The sequence below is a fragment of the Melanaphis sacchari genome, unplaced genomic scaffold, assembly GCF_002803265.2.
Source record: "Melanaphis sacchari strain LSU unplaced genomic scaffold, SCAv2.0 Contig48_pilon_pilon, whole genome shotgun sequence".
In the NCBI taxonomy this organism is placed as follows: domain Eukaryota; kingdom Metazoa; phylum Arthropoda; class Insecta; order Hemiptera; family Aphididae; genus Melanaphis; species Melanaphis sacchari.
The window spans coordinates 3,099,831-3,121,984 of record NW_020271327.1 but is presented as its reverse complement, the minus strand read 5'-3'; the positions used below and the strand labels follow the sequence as shown (position 1 = coordinate 3,121,984).

At 29.7% G+C, this 22,154-nt stretch overlaps 1 protein-coding gene across 1 annotated transcript; it reads left to right on the top strand.

Moving 5' to 3' along the window:
* Positions 1–99: 99 nt before the first annotated feature.
* On the top strand, positions 100–7,375 carry LOC112598478 (homeobox protein DLX-5-like). The gene is made up of 4 exons (XM_025344951.1): positions 100–253; positions 1,883–2,284; positions 4,227–4,550; positions 6,512–7,375. Exons 1-4 carry the CDS (start codon positions 202–204, stop codon positions 7,006–7,008), a joined length of 1,275 nt encoding a protein of 424 aa, XP_025200736.1. The 5' UTR covers positions 100–201; the 3' UTR covers positions 7,009–7,375.
* The last annotated feature ends 14,779 nt before the right edge of the window (positions 7,376–22,154 follow it).

The following is a 22,154-nucleotide window of genomic DNA, read 5'->3' as shown; positions in this document are numbered from 1 at the left end:
CCCCCCAAACGACACCGTCCAGTGCAGCGTCAATGCGATCCTCGAGTAGCGCGTGGCACTAGACACCGCGACATCGTCACTCGTCAGTCTACAGGACACGCCGCCGATGCCAATACACCGTCACCCCAGCTGAACCTCTACACCTACTTCGATTATTTTTACTTTAACGATTACGACTACACCAGCAATACACTTTTCGTCATGGACATGAATTTTGGTACATTGTTGGACTTGGACCGCGATCAACACGACGGTAAGCATATCGCAATTTATTGTTCATTTAATATAAAATATCGTATTGAATTATAAACAATTTTGGATTTAATTTTTTTGCGAAAAGTTAAGTATCTACGCGGGTAACGGGGTGACATATAAATGATCTTGTAGTCGGCATAATTAATAATCAAACAATAAATTGTTGTTTTACTATAATATACTATAATAAGGGAGTATCTAGTATCAGATGAAATAAAAAACTACTTTAGGGCATTTACATTATTAAAGGCAGAGATTTTGTATTAATTATATTTTAAATTATTGCATACTGCATTGACATATTTTTACCTTTTTTGCCAATGCCGTTGTTGATTATTATTCAATAAGTATTTATTATATTAATAACTTAATTTCGCGATTATACCTAGAACGGTTTATGTATAGTAGAAACTATATAGTATTTACTATTTTTTTCTCGGACATATGTTTGTTTTGTAGGTAATAAAAATAATTATTCTAAAAAATAAAGACTCATGAATAAAAAAATAGTTACCCAGGGGCAATAGTGAAAATATCTGTTTATATTATTTTTACTCAATAACCCCAATATTGTGTCACTATTTTTCCGACACTGACGCGTGAATAAAAACAGTCTGCGAACACATCGTACTCGTGGGGTAAATATAAATATAATTACAAATATAATTACATACGACTTGAAAGCTATTTTTTTTTATTCTCTATCTTCTTTTCAAATGTCAGTTAACAATAATTGATTTGATGCGCAATTTAAAATTAAACTGGCAAAAAAAATTCCACAAAGAAATTGTACAATATTACTTACCAATGAAATTTCAATAAATTATTGCTATCAATAAATACCTACGTATTATAACTTCGAGAGTTGTAAAAGCCAATGTCTAACGATTTGAAAATAAGTTTGGATAATGTTTAGTTTAGAGGCCGGAAGTTCTGTACATTAAAAACTATTGAAATGTGCATGCAATTTAAGCGCTAAAATATGCCATTACATTTTTTTTTTAATTTTTAAGTATAATTAAAATCCTTTAAATACTAAATTTTTTATTTTAATTTCTTTTGCTAGTACCTAATTAAAGGTATTACAAATAGAACTAAAAATGTATGAAATATTAAACGAATAATTAATTACATTAATATTATTATTATTATTAGAAGTGCAAAAGAAACGACGTTTTAATAAAGTGCCACCCCTAGTCCCCTTTAAATACGTGTCTCTTTTTAAGAAGCGTGGGGTAGGTCAAGGTAGATACCCCGTACGCGTAGACTCGTCGTTTGGGTATCACCTCCTATTACTCCTATTACCCGCGTATCAAAAACATCGTTCGTCCCCCTTCTCTGGGTATGCGCCATCGGAATCGCGATTAAAATATTAATAAATAGTGTAATGATAATATTAATAATAATATAATAATCATTTTAGTCGTCGTCATACTACATCGCGTGTGCGATCATTTCTATAGGCAATAATAACAATATAATAATAATAATAATTATTATTATGATAAACGATTAATGATGATGATAATAATAATAATAATAATAATATTATAACGCGAGCACGTGAATTTTCAAGATAAGTATTGCGCTAAATTTAAACGGGATTTCGTGTATTGTGCTTATCCAGACTTGGAGCCCGCCGCCGCCGCCGCCCCATCGTCGATCACGGTGATCGTTTCGTCGAGCAACAACAGCGACAGCGGCAGCAGCAGCCGCAGTACGCCGTCAAGCTTTCCGCCGGTCACTGACTACGGCCATCAGCACCGTCGCCAGCAGCAGCAGCAGCAGCAGCACCACCACCATCACCACCACGTCCAGCTCGGCGCCGTCGACGTCCACCGCCACCAACGCGACCGCGACGACCGCCTCGACGGCGTGGACAACATGCACGCGACCCAATTGCCATCGTCGGCCGTAAACGGATACGACACCATGATGATCGCGGGATACAATTACTGCGGCAACGCGGCCGCGTACGATCCGTACAACGGCTACACGCAAACGTTCGCACCGCTGCCGCCGTACGACGGTAAGTGTCCGATTGTTCTTGTTGTTGTCGTTGTTGTTTCCACGTGCCATCGTTACGACGGCGTGATGCGTGTTATGTGCTTTTATCGCGGGCGCGCGACCTTTTCGGGAATTTTTGGACTTATGCATTTTTCCATTTCGGTGTGTGTAACTCGCGCGAAACACGCGCGTGCCGTTCAAAGGCCCGATGGGTCCGTTGCCGGCCAACAATAATTTCTCATGGCCGTTGTCGTCGTCGTTTTAAAAACATTTAACAACGGCCAAGCGCGCGCCGTCAGCCGATTTCGCCGAAAATACAATATTTTCGTTCCGCCGAGAGCCCTCCCCCCCACCTCACGTATACCGCGGCGGTTTTATTTTAAATCAGTTTCCGTTTCTACCCGTGTAGCAGTTTACGAGAAATCGTAGTATTCCCATAATTTCGTATTGTACACTTTCAGACGATATTATTATAATAATATTATAAATTTGATTAACTTTTTTTTTAGCTCACACACGTGTACCTGCATGCGGTTCACGGTCAATGACCAGCATTTGCTTACGCGTAAATCGAATGCTAAATTCGGGACCGAAATATAATGTTTATAAATAATCTACCTGCAGACGGCATTGAATCGATTCGTATATTATTTATGTATTGAAAATAATAACGAGCGGTGCACCTGTTAATTATTATTATTGTACAATATCGTCGTCAACAAGCTAGGCGGCTCAAATTCGTCGTACGTACCTACGTACACAAGGCCGCTCGCAGTTATCGTTTCCTTTCCGTTCATAATACTTTTGCACTCGGCGATGCTATTTTATTTTTGCATTTTTATCGTAATAAAGTGCAAAAAACGAATGTAACTCTGTACTTGATGGCGCTCTTGCATATGGACGCCCATAGGGGGGGGGAGATGGGGCATTTGCCCTCTCCTGCAAAAATAATATGATCTTATAATAAATATTACAATTATAGATACTATCTAATAACCTAAAAAGCATACAAATAATGTTTTTCTTTATCACTACGGGGATTTGAAATAAAGCACACATATATATATATATATTATATAGTTGTATTGACGACTTGGTAGATACACGCAAGATTAATCGCAAATTAAACGTTTATTCAGTTGAGATTTTAAGATTTTGACATATTTACCCCTAAAATTAAATCAATGAGCACCCATGCTCTTGCACTAATTGTTGCTTCTGTGCGGGTCACTCCGAATTTGAAAAAAAATTTGATAAAAGCATGAACAATATTACAATACTAAATCCGATATTTGTTTCCATCGTCTGTCGACAGTTATTACATAATAAGTGAGTAATAATGATGCATTATGAAATTTACGGTGTGCGTTCTATGGCTTTTAGAGACTGATCTTTTAATTTTTAAGTTACGTTCACACCACACGCCATTTTCTCGTGACTAATTCTAATAAAAAAAATTTACATTTAAGATTATTTCCATTGAAAATAAATATTGACAATTACTGAAATATTATATATATTATATTCGTGTAAGGCAATAAATTCGACATCCGAGTACTATTACACCATAAAATATTAAAATATGTAATACGTTAACGTTTATCTAATATTATAATATATTATGATAAAATCACATTAGCTTTTGTACAGCGGTTCCCAAACTGTGGAGCGCGCCTCTTCTCGGAGCCTAAACGGGAGAGGCACAAGGTAAATGTTGACGTATACATTTCACTAATATGCCTAGCATTATACACTAATGAAAAATTTTGTTTCATCTATTGAATGGGTGCGCGATTACATTTTTTTTATTTTTGGGGATTCGTGAATCAAACGATTTTGGAAACCGCTGGTTAGGTTTAATTTAGATCGACTTTCAATATTAATAATTTGTAATATAATACTTGGACTTGGAGTATTGTAAATAATTGTGTATTATAAATTATAATATTCGTCTATTTCGGCAGACATTCGTAACTCCGCTCCGCTGTTGCCACTCTTGCACCCACAGCAACATATGCAACAGCAACACGGACCCGTGTTGCTCGGTAGCGACGAGATGCAGACCGCCGCGGTCAGCGTGCAACGTAAGCGGGAAAAACAAAAGCGCCAGCGGACAGCTTACTCGAGCGAACAACTGATGCATTTGGAGGAGTCGTTCACGGCCAATCAATACTTGAACAGAGCCAGGCGTATCGATCTGGCTCGGACGCTTCGGCTTACGGAGAGGCAGATCAAGATTTGGTTTCAAAACAGGCGCATGAAAGAGAAGAAGTCTAAAAGGGATTCCGGTTAGTATTTTATTATTGTCAAAGAGCAGGGGGGAGGGGAGATTTCGGATGGGCTAAACAAACCTGGTGACATTGGCGAATTTAGAGCATAAACGATTCTTACAAGTGGTATTTTTTAAGTCTTATTATGTTAATCAATGTATTTTATATCTACTGAATAGTTCGATCTACGAATCGCTCCGAAAAAACAACGTTAAATAAAATTTTTTATTAAAATTATTTTAATACTCTGTTGGAGAAGCGAATACTGAAACGCATACCCTCCCCGCCCACGTGGCCGAAAATCGCACGGTTGTCCGAGTGTCATATTTTCAAATCGTTATGTCGTAACAAATGTTTCGATAATCACGAATTTTCTGAAATTAATGAATTAAAATAATAGGTGGTCGGGTTATTGGCGTGTTCATTGTACATTTCTACCGGTATACAAATAAGTGGTCGCGAGCTAAATTTGCGATCGAATTCTAAGAAGATTTGTCCGCGTGACGGCTATCGTAACTGTGTACTTCTAATTATAACAACAGTGTACATAGTAGTGTAATATGATATTATCATTATTATCGTCGTACACGTGCCGTCTTCCCGTATAAGTTTATAACCATGGTAGGCGGATAATATAATATTATATCCGTTCGCGATATATTTGTTTTCCTTTCGATTTCTCCGAGAATAACTAATTTCGTTCCGAGGTTAATCACTGCCAAATGAAAATATGCATAAGGTTGTGTAAAAAACCCTTTTATGTTAAAGGGGAATTTAATTTTCCTTAAAATATATCTGAACCAATGTGGTGTGCCCATTGCTTAAAAGAATAGCTTTCAGATTAGTTTTGATAAAAATTTTTATTATAATCTGCCTGATTTTCAAATGACCAACCTGGGACATGTTAAATGACCATTTTCGAGAATAAAATGTGTATTGATAGCACAAGCAAATTTAGAATTATTTCCCTACATGTTTTGTTTCCCTCACTTAATAAAAAAAAAAAAAATTAGTTTGATTTCATTTGAATCTATAGATCTGACCATTTCCACATTGCCCAAACCCGCGTAAACACGCCTATGATTTGATACATTATTGTCACTGTTGTTTTTGACATTATCTGTTATGTTAATAGACGACAGATAAAAAACGATTAGATAATGATTAATAAAATAATTAATAATATTAATTTAATAAATAGTTATAATGTACGGGCATTGAGGCATTTTAGTAGATAGTTTAATGGTTTAAATCAGCGGTCACCAATTAATATTTTTAAAAGACTACATTAAGATTGAAAAATTTCGCGGGCCATCAAAATTCTAAGTACATATTTTTAATATATAATAAGTATTATTTTAAAATTGGATGTGATGAGAACATGATTTTTTTTTATTCGCTATTGCTTATTAACATTAAGAACTTAATTGATATTACAATTATTTGATTAATTTGAAAATAAAATTAATGGTAAATATAAGTACAATAAAAATAGAAAATCGTTTAGCGATATCACAAATATTTTGAAAAAAAAAATTTTCTTTGTCCGCGGGCTGGTTAAATTTGTTCGCCGCCCATGGGTAAGTGGCCCGCGGGTCGCTATTTGGTGACCTCAGATTTAAATGATCAGTATCACCGTCCCTGTTGTTCATCGTCAATTGTTCTATATGTTTTTTCCCCGTGCAATATTATGTACTTATTTCATTATGCTAAACACTCGGAATCCAATCTCGTCTCACGGGTGCTGCGGTATCGCCACCCCAGCATCCAGGATTCATTACTTTTGACGAATTTCAACCCCTGCTGTGTCGTGCAACACACTTGACTCATCGGGTTGTTTTCGTGTTCACCAACACTCCAAACTTCACCGAGCACAACTCATCGCATCCCGACCTCTGCACTTTATACCAAAAATGTGCTGTAATTTAATCGCGACAATATTATTGTTATCATAATGTAATATTCTCTCGTCCCCGCAGGCCAAGTGGAATCGACCAGCGGCGGAGTGACGGCCATGACGCCGGTGTCCTTGGCTGCGATCAGCGGTCCGCCGCCGCCGCCGCCAGCGGTGCCGGTAACCGTGGCCGGTTGCGGTTACGGCGCCGGTCATTACGCATTGGACAACGGCTGCTCGCCGCCGACGGTCAACATGCCGATGAAGTACAGCCCGTCGAGCACGTACTCGACGCCGTCGCCGCCGGGCGTCGTCGCCCAGCACCATCACCAGCGCCATCAGCTCGCCGAACATCAGCGCCCTGGACCGTCGGGCACACTGCACCACTTTTCGTCGTACTCGGCCAACATGTACAACGGAGTTGGAGGAAGCTCTTGCACGATGCAGCCGCATCCGCCCACGTACGAGGAAACCGTCAACGGGCAACATCAGTCCGTTCCGCTTCCGCCGCAAGTGCACCTGCACTGGTATCCGACTTCGGTCATAGCGTCTCACGACTCGGCCGCCGACGGGTTGCAGTGACTCGTCGCGCTTTTGACGGCAACGACCGCGGACAGTGCGAGTGGCGTCCGGGGAGAGGGGAGGAGGGGGCGCCTCGCGCTTCCGATGCGATTTCCACCGGGGATCGAATCGGAAGCTCGTCGGACCTCACCAACTCGTTTTTTTATTTTATTTTGCTCTACACATTTTATTATTTTGATTTGAATATTTTTTTCTATTTTTTTTTTTTTTCATTTATTAATATCTTGATTCCCGATGTTTTGGCCGTCTGGACGACGACACGCTCGTGGGTATTTTAAACATCATGCTTGGAACTGATTATTTTAATTTTTCATCATTACTATTAAGTACCTACTATATTTGTTTTCCCAGTTACAATTATACTTTATACATAAATTTTATACTCCGCGGTATACCTATAGGTACTCTACGTGAAAATTAAAAAAAAATACTCGATATAATATCTTTACCTATATTATTACTATTATTATTATATACTATATCATTACACTAAGCACAAAATTATCTTAAGCACACTTGCATATTATTATTATACCATATCGTACACGAACTATAATGATATAATCTTCGAAATAAAAATGAAAAAAATAACCATAACATCATTATATATATATATACCATATAACAACTATATTATATTTATATTTTTTATTATAGCTCAGACTGTTTAATTTACTGTACTAACTTATACCTATGCCGATTTTTGTACTCTACATATTTTTAATCACCAAGTAAATATCAATATTATTATGTAGGTGTATATTGCTTTATTATTATTAATAACATTAATTATATTATTATTTTATGGAAAAAAAAACAATGAGATACTCTCAAATTGTTTTTTTTATTATTATTATTATTATTATTAGATATTATACTGTACAACGACCACACACGAGTTATGGATTTTTTTTTTTTATAATTAATGTTACATTGGTAGGTAACGCGTAAAAAACGTTTCGTCTAAGCGATTGTTTCCGATGCGGTTTTGTTTTATAAAAATTTAGCATTTTCAATCTTACCGACAATATTATATATTGAACTGTTACTTTGTACTCAACAATACTAATTTTTATACTTTTTTACTGTGTAGATCATCATTACAATGTTGTGTGTATACATTATATACTCGTCAACGTTTTTTAAAAGGAAAAATTATTTTTAAAATATTTTGATGTTTTTATATAATATTTAGTAGGTAAATATACACTAATAATACACATTTTGTAATATTTTTCTTCATATTTTTTTAATACTGATCAACAATCTCTATTAAGGCGGATAAATAGAAGACATATACTTGTCGTGTGTCATTCGTTCTTTCCTACATTTATTTAAGACTAATATAATAAAAATATATATCATATATCATTTTGTAAATGTGTATATTTTTCAACAATAATAAAAGCTTACAAGTTAACAAAATTAGTTTATTTTAATTTTTATTATTTTGTTATGAGTTATGACTTTAGATACTTAATATAATATGGGCAAAACGTGTATATTATTTTTGTTATAATTTCATACTCGAATTAAATGGTAAAATATTTTAAGACATTCCTTAACTTGGAATGATTTTTAAATTGTTTTACAATTATTGTACGTATTACAAATATCACCGTTTCACAATACTCAAATCGCATTACTAAATTGCTTTGTTAAATGTTTAGATTTTAAACGTATTTTATTTACTGTACATTTTTATCTTGCAGATATTTTTTTTATAATAATATATTGTGTATGACATATATGTATGAAAATGAAATTGTGTTCCAAACTACCTCAAATAATAGTTATATTTAAAATTCAAACTGAAATGTTATCCAAAGAAATATTTGTTTTATATTAGGTATTTAGATAAATTATATAAGCAGATGAGAGAAGGATGGTATTATAATTAAAACTTAAACCTAAACCAAAAAAAATAAATGGTTAACAATATGTGATAATTTTCATAGTTATCATTATTTATATCTGTGTAATACTACTTATACTATTTATTATACATACATTCTATAAGTTATTGTTGTTTGATACATACTTCAAATTAAATGAAAATGTTTTGTTTTTGGAAAAACGAAGTTAGCAAACGAAGAAACGTAAAGATCAAACTCAAAACCAGAAAGAACGTTATATTTTATATTTTATTTCGCAGTGGACAGAGACGTATTTTTTAAAACTTATATTCCAGATTTTAATACGAATGCGATGGCATGAAAAATTGTCCTTCGTTCGTCATCCCGCCACGGCTTTAACGATATATACACATATATATGACATATATAATGATAAATATATTACGGATCAAGTGTGTCGCCGACTGTACTGCTGCAGATAGGCGTAATATATTTAAAGACGTGGTGACCTCCCACCACACTGGTAAGAACTGAGTTTGAAAAATACGCATTAAGCGTTGATAAATATTTAATGAAAATATTTCGATTTTTTTGATCTTTGTCAAGCCGAAATAATAATCCCAAAAATTTTTGAAAATTTCATAAATATACGCCTGCAGTACGTCATGTCTCTGATACTCTTCGACGTAATTCATTTTGTAGAAAAAAATCATAATTTTTCATCGTAGTTAAAGTTGTTGATTGTTATGTAATACTATTTGTGTTTAACGCATTTGTTTATTAACATTAAGTAAACACGGTTTATCTTTAATTCTTAATTTGATTTTCTATTGATGTGTAAGACGTGTAAATATGTACAACGCGTCTACAATAGTTATTTTATTATATATTGCTGTCATACGAAAGATACAGGATCATAGTGCACGTTGAGTCATGAATCATCTACAAATTAGTGATTTATTTTTTTTGATTAAATTCAAATAAAAATCTTATGATTATAAATATGTCTTAATATGGTCGGTTATCACTGTTATCAGTAATCTAAATATGAATTAAATTTTTGTGAATCAAAATAACAAAACGCGTTAACAGAATACAAAATAATGTGTGTTTGTGATGTGTATCGTTTTATCGCAATACGAGTAATTTATTATTAATTCAATACATGAACGGCGGCATTTTTCGGCCGAGTATATTATACCGCTGTAGCGCCCGCGGAGTTATACCACGGTTGCTGTCTGCAGCGTACCTATACTACATGGACAGCGTTGTACACTTCAAGGCGGGGTTTTCGTTATAGACGCTCACGTGTACGTGCTTTTGATGGACAGTCCCCCCAACGTTTCAAAATGACCACTTTGGTATAACAAAAGCTTACCATGGATACCAACCAATCACAGCAAAGGATTTTTAACGTATACTATGGAAACCCGCCTTTACCTGGAGAACCCTGGGTTGATATTACTTTATCGGGTATTCGATAATTCGAGATATTTTTCATCGATCAATCTTCAAAAAACGGTCACCGCATTATTTTCTTCACGATCATATACTCTGAATCTCTATCGAACCGTTATTTCGTCGCCGTCTACTAGTGTGTTGTGTAAAAACGTTCAATTATTATAAACTGTTTTAGTGTGCAGTGCAATGGACATACCAGGAAAACGAATCTTGGGCGAACCACCATCACCTCTGGAAAGACAAAACGCGTTGCCTATTTTTCGAGGATATTATACGTCAGTGTAAGGTAATAACCCATATAAATCATCTATAGCTTTATAATTAACAAGCTGAATCTTTTAACATTAAATATTAATTATTTCGTAAACTATGAACGTTTTTGAAAATATTTTGTTTACATAATTCGAAATTATTAAAAACAACATTTTTGGAAAACAAATTTTCAAATGATGAGTGTGTTTAAAAGAATCAATATTATCAAATAATCAACAACATAACTCTATGTTTCATATTTTTTCGTAATTAGAATTTTATCTAATACACGTATTCACTCATAAGTCATAACTCATTGCTTGAGCGAGACACCACCCCCTTACTCTCAAGTTTCCTTAAAACTATAATAGCTATTAATTATTTTTTTAAGATTAAAAATTATCTCACACTGATAAGGAGAAATCTAAAACGAAGATTTGTTAGGTCTGTAATTTTAATTTACGAGTAAATCACACAAATTTTTTTCTTGTATATTTTTTGATAATACACACACAAATACACATTTGTATAGACGTATAGTACTATTGGTACTAAATCCATCTCTTGAGCTTACTGTTAAGTTATCATTTAGAAATTAAGTAATATATAATATCTATGCCTTTGATAAAAATAAAAATAGTTAATAGGTTTTATACCTTATTTTTGTATATATTTACTTACATGTATCATAGATACTTCTCAGCATTGCACTACTTAGATAATAATTAAATTGGATGGTTGCTTGCAAGATAATCATGAACTATAACCAAACAGCAAAATGTTTACTCATCAAAAAGTTATGTATAAATATAAATATATATTAATACATATTATTAAATAATAGAAATTAATTTTTCTATACTTATAGGCTATAATTTAAATCAGAGACAAAACGAATTAATTCGATTATAAGGTCGTAAAGTTGGTCAAATATCATACATGATAACAATTTAATGGTAGTCAGTTTTTTGAATGCGATATCTGATAGGGCCATTGGAATTAAGTTTCCTCCTTTCATAAAAATGTCTTGCATTACTCCTTTATATGAACACGGTTATATAGTTTTATTTGTGAAATTTAAAAACAATCTTGGTAAAAAATTGTTAACAGTTTAATCAACTTCTACATTAAATATATACATATAATATATATACCGATGGTTAGATTCATTGTAAAGTTACTATCGAATGATATCTGGGTAAGTTTTAGTGGTTTCTGCTGTATCAGAATTTACATCAAACGCTTGACTTTGCGTATATCATTGCACGTGCTTTAAATTAATTATAGACATTGTAATATGATACATTCTACCATCGAGACAATAATATAGTAGTATATTAACGCACAAAAAAGCAATAGAAAGTTCAAAGAGTTGCTTATACTATAAATTTAAAATAAGAATAAATAATATAATAACTATTATTCGTTTATAATGAAATTAACAATATTTTTAAATTTGAAAACAATATCTTAAAACTAACACCTACCTATTTGGTTCTGTGAACAAATTATTATTCAAAATTTAATCATAAACACCAAGGTTTAGATTCACTATGATAGTTGAAATCAAAATCGTCAAAAATATTACAAACTCAAAGTATACGACTTTTAGATTCATTAAAATTATAAGATTAAAAGTGAAATGATTTATAAAAGTAATCTTAAATGTGGATACTATAATCATTTTGATTAAGATATTTCCTATTATTCTTTTTAAATACTATCGCAAGATTAATTTTTATTTAAATGAAATTTAAATTCCAAGTTTTTGTCATTAATGATATTCACATCATATTCGATTCTACTGTTGCAGTTGACTACCAATACAATATATTTTTTATTTTTATTTTTATTTTTTTTTTTTTGGGGGGGGGGGGGGTTATCTAAATGTTTTAAATTTACCTATTTAATAATATTACAAATTATAACGTTGTAATCGTATTTTTTCTCTTTGTATAATAATGTACAAGTTACTACTTTAATGTGATTTATTTCTAAATAATATTTGAAATTAATCTTTGATACCTATTTAATTATACATTTATACCTAAAAATATTTATTTATAATTTAATATCATAAATCCAACGAAAACATTAAAATTAATCAAGCTACATAATACACATAATGCATTAACTATAAGTATAATGCGAGCTTAATGTAATTGAATGTACCTATTGGTCAATTATCAATGATAGGTACTTAATTACGCATTAACACTAATTACGTTAAAATTATATTTTAATAATCGTTGGATTAAATATATATTTATTTATTAAAAATTAAATGTAGTTAACCATATCTACAGGTATATATAATAAAATAATACTATACTAAGTAATACATGCTATAAATCAATATGATACTCGATTATCCATAATTTTATTTAACATAAAAAACATCATTCTCGTCAAAAATATTTCATATTTTTTTTTTACATTGTAAATGTAATATATTATTGAACCAATGTACATTTACTTATTAAAATTTTATTTTTAGCTAAAGACGAATTTAACTAACTTAATTATATGTCTGATAAAAAAGTAACAATTGATTAGTTTGACAATTATTTTCTAGCGACTAGTATGTTGTTTGTACTAAATTTGAATCAGTAATTAATTTTATAATTTAAACCCTTTGACCAAAAGAAGTATTTTTTATATAAAAAAGCAGTTTTATATATTATTAAACTTACAGATTTATTAAATTAAGTAAATAAACTCGCACATAAAAGATAGGGACAAGATATTACCAGGTTCACGAAAAAAAAAAAAATGAAATCACCCTCTTTATCGTCCAACGAAATGCTCTGTAAATAACATAGTATTTTTTATTAATAATGTCGTATTGAAAATACATTATTCTCAAATTCAACAATATCGATGGACGGCTCATCCAGTATTGTAAATTTACGACAACTATTTCATCAAAAAGAAAGTGACGGACGTAGTAGTATCCGCTCACCGCTTTTGTTGGTGGTTTACAGGTGTGGTGCGTAAACTTATAGAGTTATTGAATATCCGCCCTCATAGGACCTCTTTTAGTGGTCCCATGGGTTCCGACCTGCACGTTTAATAGGTACCAAAAACGCTGTACCTATATATATATATATAGGATATTATTGATGTTTAGAATACCATTGTCCATTATACTATAGGAGTATATGCTACGTTATTATTGTCCATTATATCATACCAATATAATAGATACTACATGTACAAAGAATCATAATATTATCATAATAGTTATTGTCAGTGGTTAAAATGGGAAAAATTTTGAGAGAGGACTTAATTCACCGAAAATTTTAGAGCGTTTCCGAGTTCTTTTTCCAAAGTCCAATCAAATAAATCTAATACCAAACTACCAAACCATCTAACTAAACTGTTTAAGGAATCCGCTAGGTATAAACCTCCATAATTGCACACATTTGTTCATAAAAGGTTTATGTTAATAGGAACTAGGAAGTGAAAACTAACACAAAAAACTTACTAATGAAATTAATTAAGAATAAATTATAAAATGTTGTTTAGAATATTTTAATTTTTATTATATAAGTAAAAAAAATTCAACAAAATATTATAACTTATCAACTTACCTAATATATATTGTATTAAAAGTTAAAACTTGTAAAAAGTACACTATACTCCATTGGTTCTATCAAAAACAAAAAACGAAAACTTACTAACTGATAACTGTTAAATAATATTATTTATTAATCAATAATATTGTCTATCACAGTAATTTTACATCACATCAATAGAATAACAAATTATGATTTAAAATATATAATGTGTCTCAGTTCCGGGTTATTGGTATGTTTCCACAGACGGTCCGTGTACGAGTTATCTGTAGGTTACCTACATGAGTAACCGGAAATCTATCTACGAATTGGACATATCGTTTAATGTATAGCCGCAGGATAAGATATAAAGTCCGTGAATGTGGCTTACACACTGCTACACTACTATACTAGGTGATTAATAACCGCACGTCCGCACACGTCTTTATCTTCAGTAATATGGAGATTATTCGCACAAGATAAAATCCGTTTAAATTCGGCGATTATTCGCCTAGTGTAAGAAAGTGTAAGTCATTTAATAAATTATTAAAATTAACACACAATGAAAATTTACAATCAATTTTGGAGTTTTAAATTAAAGAGGACACTTATATAATCTCACTATAAATAAGAAAAGGAACCCTGTCCCTCCCGCATTAACCACTGGTTATTGTAATGCTAGTATGCTACACTCTTAAACTTGTTATCTTTTTATAATTTATTTATTAAACTTCTGGTTTTTAGAATTTCTTAGTATACCTAGGTGTGTTCTGTATACTAAAAACACTATTTTGAAATATTTATGTTTTTTTTTCTTTTTTATGTATGATATTTTTAATGTCTGTGACCATATCATTTAAAAAGTGTTTTGTAACAATACAAAATTTTTTTTCAAATTTGAATTGGTTTTACTTACTATTGTATTTATATAAATAGTTATGTAGATTATGTTTTTGCAAACATTGATGCATATCTAAATCGAAATTTGAACGAGTAATTTCTGAGTTATTAAACTTCATGGGAGATACTAAAAATATTTAGTAGTTTAATATTGATGTTAGGTATACAAAATTTAAGATAGATATATCTAGTATAAAATGATGTATTCCCAACAATTCTTACAAATTATAAAATGTTAAAATAATTGAATTAATTACTATAATTTTCAAATCATTAAAACCTTCAAATCTTTAAAGTTATTAACCTAATACCTTTTATGGAATAATTTTCTTAGTAAAGTAAATAAAGTTTAATAGCTCAGAAATTATTAGTTTGAATTTCGATTTATATATGCAATGTGTAAAAAAAAAAAATATTAATTGTGTATTATTAAAATACAATGTATACCGAGCATTTGAAAAAAGTGTATTTTTTGATAAGTATCGAGTCACTTCTGAGTTATGACATAGGTACAGCATTAAAATATCTTAAAATATAGTTCATTAGTAGACTTAGAAATTCCAGTTTTTTAAATTAATGTTGATGCATAATTATGATAAAAAATCGTTAAACATATTCGATAATTCATGGTTTATATATTTAATTGCCTTTTCACTTATCAGTCAAATTTTGTAACAGAGCTGATTTATTCATATACATGTATATATTTTATGTTGTAATATTATATACAATGTAAATTTTCATAGATATTTATACATACGAGTATTTAGATATATGTATTATGTTAAGACTCGATCCTAGATAGTTTTTTCTTGCCTTAGTGATATTGATATTCCTCCTGTTTTTGATTGTGTTATGGATTTTGAATTTAATAAGTTGTAAATTTGATTCTGGCCTCTGCACGGAATATGTTTAATGTAGGGCTATTTGATTTTGTTTTAAGGTTGCTAGCTTAATATTTTAATTGGACGTCACATCCGTATGTGTTTTCTTCGTCTTACATACATATAACAGCAAATTTGTGTTCATTAAATCCCATTATGTGTTATAAGATTTAAGATTAGAGAGAATTTATCTATTATCAAAGGTAAGGATTAGAATATTATCAGTGATGTAGCATTGGATTAGATATGAGCATTATTAATCTATAATATTTTATATACTCATATCTCACTTAAAAACTAAAATATTGAAAACAAATCAAATGCTATATCACTGATAAGGTTCTAACCTTGAACTTCGATAATAAGTAAACTTATTTTAGTCTTAAACTTAACAGTACATAATGAGTTCTACTTGACACAAATTTGCCATATTATATATGTATGTAACACACGTGGGAGTGATGTCCTCTTAAGTATGTTAAGCGTTATTAATTTTTATTATTTAAGGCCTTAATACCTAGTTCTATACATTTTGTTTAAATTTTGAATATATTTTTGTTTGTGATTTTCATATTTTTAATGATTCAAGGCAGTTTGAAATAGTTCAGTAAAAATTTTTGCGCTTTTCCAGTTACGTACTTAACTCATGCGTCACGAAATAATTCTACAGTTGATCAATTGCTTGGCCGACCTGCTTTAGCTAAGCGTAGTCGGATTACGGATATAAGGTTCTATGGTAGTTAATTAATTAATATATCTATTCTAGTATCACCAATATGAGATAACTGATAAGTAGGGAATAAATTTTATTATAAATATATATTTTTATTGGAACGAGATATTTTAAATCTGATAAAAAATGTGTACCTACGATTTATATATCATTATAATTGAAATAAATCTAAATTTATTTCACATATTTTTACATATTTGGTAAATAAGTACATATTTTAGTAATTTTTGATTTTCGATGAAGTTTAACATCATTTGCTTCGTCTAAAACAACAAGATAAGTAATTTATGATGACTACTAAATATTCTACGTTACTAAAAAACAAAACTAAAAACATGTCTTTGATAGAACTTAATAGCATAGCAGAAAAATCTGCAGATAAATTAAAAAAATTCAAGGGCACATGGAAGAAATAGTTATAAAGAAATTTTCTAGTACCTATATATAAAAAAAATTTTAGATTTCAAACTATTAAAATTATCAGAGATATTTTCATAGAAAAAATTCAACAAAGATCTCTGGAAATTGAATTTACTCTTTCTGATATAGTAAATATAAATCATGTCTCTATCACATCTGTTGACGTGGAACGGTCTTTTAAGTTTTGACCAACACAAGAGTATTCTCTAACCAAACTGTCGTAATTTTTTAATTACAAACCTTCGACAACATTTTGTTTCTCATTACTTTGTTCCGGAATAATATTCATAATTTTATATACCTATATCATTTGTATTATTTTTATTTAATATTTAAATTTATAAAAAAATTTTTTGATATTTTCGATACTAGAACATTTTTTTAGATATTTACATATTTTGGATTTTTTATTCCATATTTCAAGAAAAATTGGTATATATATTGATTTTTTTATCACAATAAAATCGGTTCCCTAGTGATAAGATACTTAGATACCTCACTGTTCGTCTCAGTGTATTTTTATATATTCCACTATCTATTTTATTTAAATCGTATATAATATTCATGAATTAAGGGTTATTTATCTCGTATATATTCGTATTAATATAACAAAATATATATTACATAGTACTATCATGTATATCATATTATAAATTAGTAGATGCTTTAGAAATTAATATTATGTATATTAAATTGTCGTTATACCAACATACATTGTAAAATAATATACAATACAATTTCAAAAAACCTAAAACCTAAGGATTATTGTTTGCAAGTGCATTATATATTTCATGTAAAATAAATTTAACTTAATTTTCAGTATATTTTAAACCTCATGTATATATATTTTATAAAGTTACCCTATATTTTAAATATATACGTTAATATTACCTACATACGTATCTAACTCTATTGTTGCAAAATTATCGGACATAAAACCAAAAGTGGTGGTACATATTACATATGAATGAGTGTTGAGTCTGTAGAGAGTATAATATATAATAATCGTTCGAATAGTAGCAGTCACGCGTATTCTCGTTGACAATACTTATCTGCCCAGTTGGTTGATCAGTTACGCCGTCTTCCGTTCATTTCCTGCTTGTGTTTCTGGTTGAATTTAGTGTATATATATATACGTATCGCTCACCGCAATCGTTATAATAATAATAATAATACGTATGAGTAAATTAATAATATTTAATACATGATATGTATTAAATATATCACATAATGTTAAGCAACCCCTCCGAAGACCAAATATTGAAGAGGTTGTGGCGTAGATCGGGTTCCGTTTGACGTGAAAGCCCACCGCGAGCTCGTGGATTACGCGCCCTGCATGTGCCGCTCGCAGTAGCTATTAGTGCGTGATTATCTCTCTCTCTCTTTCTGTAGTTAGGACATTAAGGACTTAAGCCCCTCGCGTGTGTATGTACTTATCTCAATCGCGTGTATATAATATAATATTATATAATGTGATTACGGACGCCGTCCTGCGATGGCGATCATCGTCTTAAAACTATTCATTTATCTAATTTGCAATGAATTATTTACACTTTATACTAACAAAATCTAATACTTTTTATACCTATACACATACTATACTGAACCGTTCTTGATATAACTTCAACTACGATACAAGACTCCCGATACCAATGACAACACTATACCTATAAGATTTTAAACCAAATAATTATTATTTTTAAAATATTTAAAGTGGGTCCATCATAAAGTTCCACTCCAAGGCCCAATAAACTCTTAATCAAACATTGATGGTCCGTGCATATCTATAAACCTTTCATAATGGCTGCATAACTTCAAATGTATATAACCTTACATTCCTAAAAAACTGTCTTTTCCTTTAAACTACTCGTACATTTTATTATTTTTTCTTGAATATTTATTTATGGCGATAAAACTAAAAATAAATAATACATTTTAAAAATTACCTATTTAATAACTCCAAAATCAATTCAAATATTTTGCAAAATATCTCTACGTAAAAATTTTAATTTAAATTTGTTAAAAATGTGCACAAACTGTCTTGTACAATAAATATATACAAATATTTACTTTTCACACATTATTAATAAATCACAATTATTATTATAATAATTATGGTCTTTTACATCACTATTTGCTAATTTATTAAAATCTAATTCTGATGATATGATGACGTGTCAATTACCTGTGTGTGTATATATATATATATGTATTTTATTTGATATAACTATAACTACTTAGTACTTAATAGTGATACAAAGTTATAATCTTTATCAAAGATAGGATTTTAAAATTCAATAAAGTTAAACACAAATCATGATTATAGATTTTTCGCAAATATTCAAAACTCAACACACTAATTGCAATGAAGTAATGTATAGAATAATATGATATACCATACGTTTTTGTAAAATTAAATACAATACCTGTTATATTATATACGATATTGTATAATTACGCATGTGTACGAAGAAATAATGTTATGAAAACCATATAATTATTAATTAGTAGGTAGGTTTAATATTAAATATTGTATACATATCCGTAAGTGGTACTTCGAACCTATTGGCCTGCGAAATTTTAGAGAATATTTACTAATTGACACATAAACGACCGATAATTATATCCAAATACTCATATGAAAAATGTTTTTTTTCCTAATCATCGACCTAAATTGTTCATAAAGAAATATTTTTGAAAAGCTAAATTTTCCTCAAATATGTTGCTTAAATTATTTAAAGTAAAATACTTAGATGACTAATTGCTTGATTATAATAATAATTTAAAATATTATTTTATAATGAATAAAAATAAAATTAAACAAAACTAATCACGGACAATGATTATATTTTTGATAATTGTTAAGCATAATCAACTTCATTAAAAGTTTTTTTTTTTTATACAAATTTTAATTATTTTAGCATCAATAATAGATCATCTTAATTCTCTAGAATTCATAAGTTCAATGAGTGTATTAGTTTTAATTTATCAATTTTAATAATAAATTAACACGTGTATCACTATAGAATTTAACAAATTAAAAATTGACTGGTCTCTTTCTACATGTACATAACTATATTAATTTATTTAATGGTGTATTTTTATTATAGATGTAAGTCTACTTGTCTGCGGTATTCACGCAACTGCAATATAATATTTTATGCGTATAAATATCAGGAACATCATAAAACCAAGTCAGTTTAAATGTAAGCATAAACCTTCCCCCCACAAAGGGCAGTCGGTGGTGGTTAAACAATAATAATAAGCTCCTTGTTAGACAATCTATTTTGCAACCATTGCACATGGACGGTCTTTACTTCTTTAACGTCTTAATAAAAACTAAAAAGCAGCATTGTTATGTTAACATACATAATATAATCTACGTTATAACAATGTATATTGTATCTATATTATATTCCGAATAATCCACTCGTACGTATAAACAGATTTTATTATTCTTTATATATAATTAAGTACAAAATAATGTGTTTATAATAAGTATATTTGTGTATGTAAGACACGGCGAAAATAATATTTTTACAAAAACAAAAATGTATACTGCATTGTATTTTAAGTACGAAAAACATTATTGGAAACGAGCGTACAAAATATTCTGTACGTATTACATAAAATTATTACGAATAATAATGTATTATAATTTATAACATAAAACTATGATATGTATTAATTGTATATAAAATAAGCTTTGCAGACAAATACACGTTATTTGATAAGAATGAACTATGTACTATAATATATTTTATGTATTACATCATAATATATAGGTACATAACTTTTTATTCTTAATAATAACAGAGGTATAATATATCATATTTTTCATCAACTGTTTTTATTAAACCTATTTATAGTCTAAATTTTAGACCATTACACAATTCATCATGTCATTTCGTAAAATAACTATTTGTATGTTTGAATGTTTGAACAAGCTTGTAGTTTTAAATACCATAATAGATACATACAAGACAAAATGCATATTATTTTATATACCAAAAATGTTAAGTACGATATTATAATAGTTAGGTATATATTTTTTTTTCAAATATCAAAATATTAAGCATAATAAAATTAGGAATTTACTTTCATTTATGTGAATTATGGGACCTATACGTTAAATAATTTAGATGCTCTGATATATTAAAGATGCTAAACATTTCAAAGCATGTATTAATTAATAATCATTCAATGAATAATAAGTAACTTATCAATTATGCATTTCAAATAAATTAAAATAATCATTATCAGATTTTAAATTAATAAGCTTAATTTTTTAATAGTTACTAACAGAAAATATATTTAATTGTTTTGTACCTACCTATTTTTTATTCTATAATCTCAGATGTGAGAAAAACATAAAAATACATTAAACATCTTAAAAAAAATATATTTAAACTGTAAAAAAAGCATTAAAAATGATAGGAATTATTACGATACAGTGATTATAAAAATCAGAATTTATGAATTATACAATGCGCAAACTACATAAAATCTGAAATCTTACTAAAATATATAACTCATAATCATAATATAAGCCTCATCATAAAATAATTAGTAGCAAATATCTTAAGAAATAACCATTTCATAAATAAGTAGGTACATGAATTTTTTTTTAAATTCTAAATAGGTATTTCCATATTATTGATCACTTGAAATAACAAACCTATAACATAATGTATATATTTATATATATATATGTTAGGGAGTTAATATACATATATATATATAAATCAGTTTATCCTATACCTATTTATAAGTATTAAATGCCTACGTATAGAAATTCCTTATAAGAATAAGCTCATATAACTCACGTAATATATACGAGTATTGCTGTTAGTCATACATATTCATACAACCAGTTTGTTTAAATATAACATTAATACAATATTATGTATCAATATAGGTACGAATTCTTTATATAAATATACTATTATGGATTCGTGAATTCAGTATGTCGTTAATCAACGCATATGAGTAATGTATGAAAAAAATAAAAGTGAGAAAATCGAAATTCCAATAAAAAAAAATTCGATCATGAAAAGGGTGATTGACGTATGTGGGAAAGGGT

What these genes read in the sequence shown, in the direction of transcription:
- LOC112598478 (XM_025344951.1), top strand. Translation starts at nt 202, where the DNA reads ATGGACATGAATTTTGGTACATTGTTGGACTTGGACCGCGATCAACAC. An exon ending in GGACCGCGATCAACACGACG is followed by an intron (nt 254 to 1,882) that starts GTAAGCATATCG and finishes GTGCTTATCCAG; the next exon opens with ACTTGGAGCCCGCCGCCGCC. An exon ending in GAAGTCTAAAAGGGATTCCG is followed by an intron (nt 4,551 to 6,511) that starts GTTAGTATTTTA and finishes TCGTCCCCGCAG; the next exon opens with GCCAAGTGGAATCGACCAGC.